General features: G+C 45.0%; 1 protein-coding gene across 1 annotated transcript in view; it reads left to right on the forward strand.

The window, feature by feature from the left end:
• The first annotated feature begins 237 nt into the window (after window positions 1–237).
• SNX8 (sorting nexin 8) overlaps window positions 238–12,037 on the forward strand; it is a 21,057-nt gene continuing 9,257 nt past the window's right edge. Inside the window, exons 1-5 of the mRNA XM_019542155.1 lie at window positions 238–344; window positions 2,952–3,210; window positions 5,832–5,949; window positions 10,412–10,533; window positions 10,900–10,980. Of these exons, the coding sequence (XP_019397700.1) occupies window positions 238–344; window positions 2,952–3,210; window positions 5,832–5,949; window positions 10,412–10,533; window positions 10,900–10,980 (687 nt within the window). The remainder of the gene's footprint in view (window positions 345–2,951; window positions 3,211–5,831; window positions 5,950–10,411; window positions 10,534–10,899; window positions 10,981–12,037) is intronic.

The following is a 12,037-nucleotide window of genomic DNA, read 5'->3' on the forward strand; positions in this document are numbered from 1 at the left end:
CCGTGCTCCAGGCTTCTCTGATCTGAAATTTGGAACAACCTTTAAGCTATTTATGATTCAGATATATGCAGCACTCCAGAATTGTACTAAATAACCAGGCCCTGCCCCAAGGAGCTGTTAAGGTAAAGGCATGAGAGAATACAAATCCAGAGTAAGCTCTGAATGGTTGGGATGCTTGAATGAGTCATTGAATAGTTGGGTATTGACATACCTGGAGGCTGTCCCAAATGAGGTGGCATGGATGAAGACCTGAGGCCAGAAGTGGGCGAGGGAGATGGGGAATGGTTGGGAGAGATGCTTGGCTCCTTCGCTGAGACTGAGGGTGTGGAAAGGAGGAGGAAAAGGTCTGAAGCTGTTCTCAAAGAGTTGTCTCCTGAATGAGATAATGGTGTAAAATTTGCTGTTTTTGCAGCATTTCTTAGAAGGGCAACCAAGTCCCTTTTTAAAACCCAAATGTGTTAGACCAGGAAAGGGAGTGCTCTGGTCTGAGGATGAAATTAATTCTCTGGATTGGTTTATGATGAGATGCCTTCACTTGACAGTACCCAAGAAATGCAATGAATGTGGTTGCCAAGAGGAAGCAATACAAATAAGAGGCATGTCTTTTATTTTTAATAAGCCCTGCTGCCTTAACGAAGATGGCATGAAGGAGGATTCTTTTTTTAATTAATTTTTTTAAATTCTTGCACCTCACTAGCTCTGTCTTGTATTCACTGTCTTCTTCCTCTCCCTTACCGCCGTCTTTCCTCATCTAAGAGAACCCTTTGCATCTTAAAGCTGGATGGACAGATATCACCCACCAGCTGTAGCCCACATTGACACTCAGTTGGGTTGTATTGATTTCTTCTGAGTTCATTCCAGGTAATTGGAATCTTTTAGGAAAAATCTCCCCAAAAAGCCCATTCCATGACCCTGGTGAAGGTGTTCCTTCAACTACTTAATTTTATTTAAATCAGAAGTTGATTTAAATATGGGGTTTATGGTCATTTCTATAAAAAGTTGAGCATCAGGCCCTTGGTCAGGAACATAACCCCTATTATAACATTGTTTCTATGAGAAAATCAGCTTTGACTTGCATCAGTTTGACTTACAGCGCCTTTTCCAGGAATGTAAACCTGCTGTAAGTGCGAGAACTTGCCTGTATTAGAAAGGTGGGTTGTGAGGTGATCTGTTGTTCTGTAAAAGGTAGACATTTCAAGATGATCATTTCTGACTTGCATTCGCCTGACTAGGCACATGGGACACAGTGTGTTTTTTTTTTTTTTTTTAAAAACCCCAGATCCAACAAACATAGAAAACCACTCTGAGGAGCACTGAAGAACTTCATCCTACGGTCTGAAGCATGTCTGCAATTGGAGATGAACTAGTGTCTCTCTTTTTATCAGGGTCTGCAGCATGATAAGGTTTCACAACCTGTTCCTTGACATAAGGACAGGGCTTTCAAGAGAGAAAACAAGTTGTTTTTGAAATCCTGTCCTCCCCAAATTCCCTTCCTTTCTTAGGCCTCAGTGTTGCCCTGTCACCTGCTTTTGAGCTATGGCTCCAGCCCCGTGTAAGTCACTGGGTGATAGAGTCCAGAGGTGACTGGTGATGGATGGGACAGACCTCTCCTGCTTTCAGCTGTTTAACCCTGCAGCCTGGCTAACGAAGATACTGAGCTCTTGTGTAGTACTTTTTCATCAGTGGCACTCCAGGCACTTTACACAGGAGTTCAGTCTCCTGATAACTGAGACAGAGAGAGAAAATGCCGACCAGTGCCAGTCGGGTTGGGAGCAGATGGGAGAATACAATGCGAGCGTCCTGGATCCTACTTCTGTATACCACCCATCGTGCTGCACTACCTCTGACCTCCCGTTGGTGTGGGGGTGAAAAGAGGGAGGGAATCCTTTCCTATAACCTGTGAAGGGTTTACAAGCAGTTTAGTCCATAATTACCTACAACAGGTAGCTGGTAAAGTCAAGCTACATTGGTGCACTACAAAATGTCACCCAGTAAGGGAGAACCCCAAATCATCAGGGTGCGTGTGTCCAGGATTTGGAACAAACTCCCCCAGTGGCGGTGCAAGCACCTACTGTAGACTCCTTCAAAAAACAGGTGGATATATTTCTGGCTGGGGTCACTTGATCCCAGCTGACTTCCCACCTATGGTGGAGGGGCTGGACCCGATGATCTCGAGGTCCCTTTTAGCCCCTAATGTCTATGAAATCATCACACCTTTCTCTCCTTTTTTTTGGGTTGCATCCCTGGTCTGCCTCTTGGTTTTAAAGCCACTCTTTGTTCACTGTTTAAGGTGCTGCTTAGTGTCTTTGTTAGGACCTTTCTGTCCCAGGCTGCGTAGCTTGGGGAGGCTGACTTAACTGTAAAGTTGTGCAATCTGAATATGGGAAGTTGGAGGCTTTTCCAGGACTTGCTGAGAGTGAAAAAGTGTCCGCCTGGCTGCCCTAATTGGAACTCTCTTGTCTGCAAAAGCAACATGCTAATAAGGTGCTAAAAGTAAGGTGGCTAATTAAGTCCTGCACACCCTGGCACCTCCCTCACAGAAGCTAATAAAACCCAGCCAGCTGAAGTGGTTTCTTCATGCTTTTTAATAACATGTGAAGTTAAATTATGAAATTCCTGCACGGCTGTTAAAATAACACACTTCCTTCCATTTCACAAGTTGTCCTAGGCAGGATCTAAAAGTGCTGAGCTTAGGGATTCTCTTAGGTTGGCAGACTGTGCTGTGGTGAGAGCAGGATAGACAGGAAATACAGGCTTCTTAGCTGATTCACAGAGCAAATTTGGCCTGTTGGCAGAAGAGGCACTAGCTTCTTGGCTGGGTATAATTGGTAACGCTCCTGGGAGGTACGAGCATGTTAACACATAGGTGGTAGTATGGGCACAGCCTCTTGCAAGAGGAGTGTCTTGGCTGCTCTTCTGCCTTGTGCTAAGGTAGTGTGCACGTAGCAAAGGGAGCAGAAATGCTTCAAGGCTTTACTGGATATTTTTCTTTCAAAATCTGCAATCTTTGTCCTTCTAGAGTTGACAACGTCTCCAGTCAGCGAGCCAAGGAAACCGGAGCAGCTTCTCATGCAGACACCCCCAGGGAACCCGCTGATGCTCTCCCACACCCTACAAGAGCTGTTGAGTAAAGACATTGTGCAGGTGGAGCTTATACCGGAGAAGAAGGGCCTCTTTCTGAAACATGTGGAGTATGAGGTTTCCAGCAAGGTAATGTGAGTGGTCCCTGGTTTGTGGGAGAGCACATTTTCTAGGGAGCTTCCATGCAATTGTAACCTGGGTTGACAGGCAGGTGACCAGCCAATTTGGCAGACTAGATGAGCAAAGGGTGAGTCAGGCAGTTGTGCCAGTCTATTTTCAACTGCAGAGACAAAACTGCACCTTTCCTGTACTGGGCATTGCTCTAAGTGGGGCTGGGATAGTGGCTTTGCTAAGTAGGTGGACAAACTGTACATTAGACCATAATGACTGAACTTGCCTGAAGTCTGAACTGAGTATCAGTGCAAGTGTTTAGAAGTGGAAGTCTGTAATAAGCAGTAGTCTGCATTAGCTCGGTATTTCAGATGTGTTAAGAGCTCACGGAAGAGACTGAGTTGACAAGACTAGGTATGACGAGGAATAGGCAGCACAATTGGCATCTCTGCAGGTTCTCCTCCCTTGTCATTTCCTGGATGAATGCTGTTTAAGTTACCCCAGTCTTGACCTGCAAGGCCTGCTTTGGGCCAAGAGGAGAATTATTAGGATTTTTTGTCTCCTTTGTGGGAGTGTAAAGAAGATTGCTCACTGGTGTCTATTGGGTTCCTGATATACTTCACACAGGATATTACAGATCAGTTGTCAGATACTGTGGGAGTGGGTTTTTGTCACTTTTATGTCCTTAGTCAGAATCACCTTTTCAGCCTACAGGTTTGAGTGGTTCTCTACCTTTTTTTTGTACCAGGACCCATTTGTAACCATTGATGGCCAGTTTTGACCCAATGCCCCCCACCCCCAGAGTACAGGTGGGGGGGACCCAAGCTGGACCTCTGCCAGCCTGCAAGGGAAAACCCACAGTTTCCCACGTTTTTCTCCTTTCAAAGGAGAATCCATTTTTAAAGTTTGTTCACCACCCTTTCATATATTCTTGCGACCCACTTTTGGGTCAGCACCCATGGGTTGAGAAACACTGCTCTAGGCCAGCCATTCCCAATCTGTGGTACAGGTACCACCAGTAGTACACGGACTACCTGTCAGTGATTACGCGTTAACAGATTTATTATAAGTACGTTATGTGACACAAATTTGCTGGTGGTACTTAAGGTTGAACTGAAAATGCTTGCTGGCGGTATGTTACGTTGTATTGTTTTAAATTGCTGGTGTGCAGTCTGTCAGTTTGGCCAGATCCTGAGCTGCCATTCCTCCATTTTCTTTTTTCTGTGTAAAGATGCTTTTCGGACAAAGGCATAGCTTGGCTTTGGGCCACCGCGGAAACCTGCAAGAGCAAATCTACACTGACTGCAGAGCAGAATATGAGAGCCCCTCAGGGCTGTGTCACTTGTTCTCCAGTTGTTTGCCTCATTGTACAACTTTGGGAAATTACTAGGGCTGTGAAAAATTTTGCCAAGTTTTTCTTTCGAAGCTGTTTCAAGCTCAAAACGGCGAATCGACACAAAACAAAAAGCACCAAAACAGCTTCAAAATGAAATGAGGGTACTCAAAACATTTTGAGTTTTGAAGCAGCCCAGCGGTGGGAGGCTGGGCTGAGCTCCATGGACCCAGTTATGGGCATGGGCTCTGCCTAGCACCAGTCCCAGGCAGCAGCCTCCTGTCATCTGGCACAGATCCGGGGACCCGCACCCCCAGGTGGAGTCTGGCACAGCCCCGCAGCCCTCCTGGGGGTGCGAGCCCCCAGATCCGTGTGTCGGATGACAGGAGGCAGTCGCTGCCAGCAAATTTTGCTTTTGAGATTTCGAGGTGCAGTTTTTGAGAAACCTCTGCACCCATCTCCTTGAAACGTGGCAGGCTTCATGCCCGCAGAAGGGGCATCCCTGCAATTGGCATCAGAATCAGGCAACAAATGACAATGTTTTAAGCATTTCCATGATTCCCCATTATAGCCTATGGGCGAAACATCGGAACGAGTCAAAACACAAAAGTTTTGATGCAATGAAACGGGACAGTGCTTCAAAACTAAATGAAACGCTGTCCCTTTGAAATGGCAAAACAGATGCTGAAACAAAATGATGGTGTTTTGCACAGCCCTAGAAATTACCTAGTACCTCCAATGAGTGCTGGTTATGCTCAAAGCCAACGAAGTCTGGATGAGTAGGGGGACAGCCAGTCCTTTTGACTTGCTACTGCGCCAGTCAAGTGAGGTTTTCAGATTTATGTGCATCCTTTCTCTTATCTGCTGCCTCAGCCATTTTAGACCTGAATTACTCAAACCAGGTATTCTCATTTTTCATTCCTGTAACTTTACATCAGAAATGCAAAAATCTGGGAACTGAAGTAAAGAACTTCAACATTTTTCATAAATCTCACAGCTGCTCCTGCTGGTTACTTATGCCCTCACATAACTCACTGGGCTGAGCTCAGTGCTGCTTGTTTTGGCACTGGACCTAGTCCACCAGCAAGCTAGGCAGTCAGTTAAGATACATCCCTGCTTGTGACGGAGAGCTGGCTTTTTGATTTCTCCCCACCCCCTGTTTGCTTGCAGCAAGTGGCCTACAAACCCAAGAACTGTACTAGATGCCCTGGATGTAACCAGGTTTGCATTTAGCGTGGTAAGGAGCAAAGGAGTTCCTGAAATGCTGCTGCCGTTCTGAGCATGTGGATTTTTTCCTCTCTTGCAGCGCTTCAAATGCTCGGTGTACAGGCGATACAATGACTTTGTCGTGTTTCATGAGATGCTGCTTCAGAAATTTCCATATCGTATGGTTCCGGCACTTCCACCGAAGAGAATGCTGGGAGGTAAATAATGCAATGTCTTGGTGACTGTCTAGGGTATGGTGACACATGGAAAAGACCACTGTATTTGCCTCTTCTACTCAGGTTGTAGAGCAGAACTTGCACTGCAGTGTAGATGAAGGGGAGCAGGGGGAAGGGCCCAGTATTGCACTGTGGGAAATAAGATAAGATCTTAAGAATAATAAGACCTTTTAATATATAACCTGCACTTGGAGAATCGCCATTAAGTCTTAATGGTGATTCTCCAAGTGCAAGTTAAGTATCCTGAGCCCTTTCTAAAAAGAGTTATAGATAGCCCCAGAGAAGAATAGAGTTTTTACCCAGTCAAATCCCATGGTGTTGACAGACATTGAGTGTGGCTACTGTACCATTGAACTGGTTTAGTGTGTGCTGTAGCACGTTGTTTTCTTATGTGCTTTGAATTTGAAAGGAGCTTTGGAAACCCTGTATCTCTCTCCTGTGGCAGGAAAACTGGTGGAGAGAGATTTATTTTTATATTAAAAGGTTTAAGCACTCGAGAAGAAATGAGTGTACGGACAATTTTTGACATTTCCCCCCTCCATATCACCTCCCAGAGCTCATCTTGTTCCAGTTCTGTATTCAGACTTGTGACCTTCAGCGTACATAAGTCAAACAAGTGTAGAGTCTTGACGTAGACGGCTTCTCTGGGTCACTGAATGTTAGTGTCCTTTCGGGGCCTGGATGTATGACACGTTTGTAGCTGGCTGTGGGGGGAAAAAAAAAGCCCCATCAGAAACATACTTCCTTTTTTTCTGCTTTCCTGAAATCAACTATCTTGGGAGTAGTTTCTCTTATCCTTTGCTTTTCCTTAACAGCAGCTTGTCGGTCTTTCATTCAAATCAGAATATTAGTTTGTTCAAGTCGGGCGGATAGGTGAAGGATGGGATTCAAGACTGACAAGTGCAAGGTGCTGTACCTGGGGAGGAAGAACCAGCACCCTACCTACAAGCTGGGGAACTCCCTTCTTGTCAGTGCAGAGGCAGAAAAGGATCTTGGAGTCATTATTGATGCCAGGATGAACATGGGCTGGCAGTGTGGGGATGCGGTCAGGAAGGCCCACTGCACCTTGTCGTGCATCCACAGATGCATCTCAGGCAGGTCCAAGGAGGTGATCTCTATGCGGCACTGGTCAGGCCGCAGCAGGAGTACCGCGTCCAGTTCTGGGTGGGATGTGGACAACATGGAGAGGGTCCAGAGGCCACTCGCATGATCCAGGGGCAGCAGGGCAGGCCCTACGAGGAGAGGCTGCAGGACCTGAACCTGTTCAGCTTCCACAAGAGAAGGCTGAGGGGGGATCTAGTGGCCTGTTACAGACTAGTCAGAGGGGACAAGCAGGCACTGGGGGAGTCCCTGGTCCCCGAGCACGACCAGGAGTGACCAGGAATAACGGTCACAAGCTGGCAGAGGGTAGATTCAGACTAGACGTTAGGAGGCGCCACTTCACGGTCAGGGTGGCTAGGATCTGGAACCAACTTCCAAGAGAAGTGGTGCAGGCTCCTACCCTGAGGTCTTAAAGAGGAGGTTACATGAACACCTTGCTGGGGTCGTGTGACCCCAGTGCTCCTTCCTGCCGTGGCAGGGGGTCGGACTCTAAGATCTGCTCAGGTCCCTTCCAACCCTGCTAACTCTGGAACTATAACCAAGTACATAGTAATCATTAGAGTATGAAACCAGTGAAGTATCCCAAGACAGAGTGCATATCAAAGCTGCTTTGGATAACTTTTTCTGTAATCTGAAATATTGATGCAGCGTTAAATTCTTGTTGTTAAAAATATGAGAAAACAGTGGATTTTTTTTCCCAATTGAGTCTTGTTCTTCAGCATATAAAACAGAAACAAGTCTTTTGCTGTCTTGTCTTGTATCCATATTACTAATCTCAGTGCTTCACAATGAATTAGACTCCTCGAGAGAAATCTATATCTTGCGTCATAGAAAAGAAACGGTGAAGGGCGCAGGAGTAGAGAGTTTTAGTGACTCGGACCTGGCAGCATGCCTGCTGGAGTGTCTCCGACAGCGTCTCTTCTAATTGGAGAATGCAAGATGCCGGAGGTGTGCGCTCTTTTTTTTCGTTGTTTTTTAATTTTGCTCTTTGCGTTTTCAAGAGAGCAGTGCTCTCTGCAAGAATGTACAGACTGATAGTTGAAAATCTTTCTGGTAAGAAAAATGACCTGCTTTGGTTTATTTTGGTGGAGGCTTGACTCTGAAACCTAGTAGCTCACACTGGTAATGTTAAGTGATGATGCTATTTTGTCACTAATTCTTTTTCTTATATATTTATAGATATAAGATTTAACCAGTGAGGTCAGAAGTTGAAGAAGTTAGGGTTACAAGACCCCAATCTTTTTGTCCATTCCCATGTTACTACTGCAGATTATTCCCAATTTAAAATGAGACTGTTCTGTAGTTTGAGATCTCCTGGCGGAAGGTGGTTGTTGTTGTTTCTACATCTTCCTTTTCTCAAATTAATCCGTGGCTCTGAGTGCCCTTAAGAAAGGAGGCAGGAGCAGTAGCTGGATGAGTGAGCTGGAAATGGCCCATGTCCTTACCCAGTGACTTTTATAGAGCAGCTGAAGAGTTGGCATTACATTAAAAATAATAATAGAACACACCCCCCACCACCACCACTAGAAGCACCACCCAGGAAAATTTTGCACAGTATTTTGTGTTTGCACATCTCCTGTTGCAGATTCCTAGAGCTGCTTTTGCCTGTCCGCTTGTCATCCCCAGCATTGTCTTAGTCACGAGGACTAGTGGAGCGTTTCCTTCCTATTGGAAATCTCTGCTGCTGCAGAGATGTTGTTGTATCTTTTGGGGGATGTTGCAATGCTGTGGGCAGAGTCTTGGGAAAAATAATGCTCTTTCCTGTGGCAGCACACATGAGTAGTTCATGTTTTTACTTACATTGATAAAATAGCAGACCACAGTGTTTTAGAGGGAAGTGTGGACATATCTCACTCCTTCCCTAACCCATAGCCTAATGACCCTAGGGCCCAGTGACGGATTGTACCCTCACCCAGCTGTGTCTTCATCCACCGGCTGGGCAAAGGTGACTTGTCTAGTTAGAAGTGGTGTTCTTTGACCTGATAGAGCAGACCAGTGCTGTCTAGCTCAGTGACTTTCAACTAGGTTGCTGTAAAATTCTCCTTAGGGGGATGCAGGCTGTTGTGCAATATTTGCATTGTTAGATGTATGAACACCTACACATGGCTCACAGATTTCAAAGGGAAATCCATAGTGTTAAAAACGTTTTGACCCGCTGTGGTCTCTCTCAGTTCTTTGCAACAGAATAATTGCTCTATGTTAGCAATTCTAACTCTATAGTCCAAGGAGTGAAATCTAAGAGCTGGTGTTTTTTGATGGGTTTCTTGAGTCTAACAAGGTTCAGAGCCACTGGTCTAACTAGACAATCCTAAAGAATGGTGTGCTGAGGATCCAAGGATGTTACAGGCTAAAGAGCAAGACAGGCCACGGTGGAAAATGTTTGATCCTCATGCCTAGTGGGTAGCCCTTTCGGGAATTGTCTGGATAGCCAGCAAACTCCCAAGGTAAGATGAAATATGATGCAAAAGGGATGCTTTTTACTGTGCCTCTCTGATGTGAAAATGTAATCATGGACAGTTCCTGGGCTGCTTTCTAACTTCAGAAATATCGGGTTCACATTTTTTTAAAGAATTTGCTGACATCTCCTGAATTAATTAATCAGTAAGCTAAAATCTCAGCCCCCCATCCTCCCTAAAAGAGGAGGAATCTAACTTCTAGCTGACAAGTAGGACCCATGAGTGGTGTAAGGGGTTAGCCCACTGCAGGTTGCTGTTCAGGTCCTCCCAGATGTCTTGCATGAAGGAGAGAAGAAACCAATCTTAAATCCAGGGTGTGGGAGCAGGGTTTCTGGAGTAAAAATGTGTGAAGTTTCCTTTTCACAACATAAAGGAGCAAAGAAGAGCACAAACGCTTATTTTTGCTTTGCATTTCATCCTTCTAAGGTATGGGATGATTCCTTTTGAGTTGATTATATGGTTTGCAATTACTACTTTATAATCTGTGTTGCATTCGTACCCAAGACCCCCAACACATGCCCTGTATCCAACATAAGCACAAAAGCAGAGAAATTCCCTGTGCCCCTCACAACTCGTACTCTAAAGTTCCAATCCTGTGCATTTAGGCATGGTTAACCTTATTCAGCCAAGTTATCCTGTTTGAAATGTTGTCTTTTGTGGAAGCGTCTGTTGAATTGTCATTGCAATGAGGTGTAACACACCATGTAAAGGGTGTGGGGTTTGAGCTATTTTGATAATCGATAGTTAGGCCAGTGGACCCAGCAGATCATTCATGGATCTTTCCTGGGTGGTGCTTTAGTACTGTTGGTGCAAGGGAGTGATTGAACTTGGCTCTGCCTTTTTCTTCTTCTGAGTAGTTGTAATACATGGTGCATTCCCTCCTGTAGCCGACAGAGAATTCATCGAGTCTAGGCGGAGGGCTCTGAAGAGGTTCATCAACCTGGTGGCTCGGCATCCTCCCTTCTCAGAAGATGTGCTCCTGAAGCTGTTCCTCTCCTTCAGTGGCTCAGTGAGTTCTCAATAGCAGTATTTTGTGTTTACACATCTCCTGTTGCAGATTCCCAGAGCTGCTTTTGCCTGTGCGCTTGTCATCCCCAGCATCGTCTTAGTCACAAGGACTAGTGGAGCATTTCCTTCCTATTGGAAATCTCTGCTGCTGCAGAGATGTTATAGCTTTTGGGGAATGTTGCAATGCTGTGGGCAGTGTCTTTGAAAAATAATGCTCTTTCCTGTGGCAGCACTACTCGTGGTTCCAGCTATCTTGACACTGCCTACATGTTGCAGTTATTCGAACGGAACATGTCCACAAGCAATCAGGATGCATAACCAGATGTATTTATATTTATGTAATGCTTGTTTGGTTGTGCTTTTTTAGGATGTGCAGAACAAGCTGAGGGAGTTGGTCCAGGGACTTGGAGATGAGTTCATGACTTGCAAACTAGCGACCCAGGCTAAGGTATTTTCCTTTATAATGTCTAATTAGAACTTTGATGTCTCCTGCCTGTGTGTGCACACGATTTTTGCATATGTTGGGTAAAAGATGGGAGGGGGGACTTCACCTAAAGAGAGGAAAGTGAGCCATTTAAAGAAAGCTGAGTTACTCTTCTCTTTCACTTTAAAAAAATCATAAATGTATGATGATTTCCTGGTTCGTACTTTCCAGCCTGCTAGAATAGCATACAAGTGGTAAGCAAGAAAGTGTATCCAAGTGCATGTTTTTAAAGTATTAAACTCATAACCTACACTTTTTGAAAATGCATCCTTTGATTGGTCTTTTCCCTAGCACCTTTGTGTTGTCATATTGCTCTTTCTTTCTGAGAGAAATTATGAATCTTGCTTCCTTCTAAGTTGGCTGCAAGCAGCTGATTTCTTTCTTATTTGCTGATAGCATTTATCTTCCAAATTGCCTACTTTTTTCTTTCGTAAAAGTATACCTGGGGTGAAGGAAGAGAGACCAGGCAATGAATGAGCTGATTACAAGCTGCTTTAAAAAATGGTTTTCTGTCATCTAGCATAGTGGAGTCCTGGTCCAGAACTGGGACTTCTGGTCACTACTGTGTTGGAAGTAATGGGCAAGTTATGTTTCTGCTTTGTCCTTCAGTTTCCCCTTCTGTAACATTGGGATGATATTCGTCTTCTTTGCAAAGTGCTTTGAGTCTTACTTATGGGGTGAGGTATTAGTACATTTTTACTTTTATGTCACTCCCATGTGGGCCACTCCTGTGGGTTAATGCTAGAGACCATTTTCTATTTGTCCTGCTTTTCGCTGTGCAGAGTTACTGGAGAAAAACCTGGATCTTACTTGGATTCATGCAGCAGCACTGAAATTTCTAAGTCCCAGTTGTCCAAACTCTCACTGATGCATGAGCCAGAAGAAGTCCAGCTGAGCCTTCAGTATCTGGCTGAGTTTTTTCAGGGCTGGCAGTTAGCAACTCCTGCTCAGGTCTTCAGGAACAGACCCCAAACCCCATAATGCTGTGTGTTCTTACTCTCCTTAAAAAAAAAAAAAAAAA

Source organism: Crocodylus porosus, unplaced genomic scaffold, assembly GCF_001723895.1.
Source record: "Crocodylus porosus isolate Cpor-Errol unplaced genomic scaffold, CroPor_comp1, whole genome shotgun sequence".
Lineage (NCBI taxonomy): Eukaryota > Metazoa > Chordata > Crocodylia > Crocodylidae > Crocodylus > Crocodylus porosus.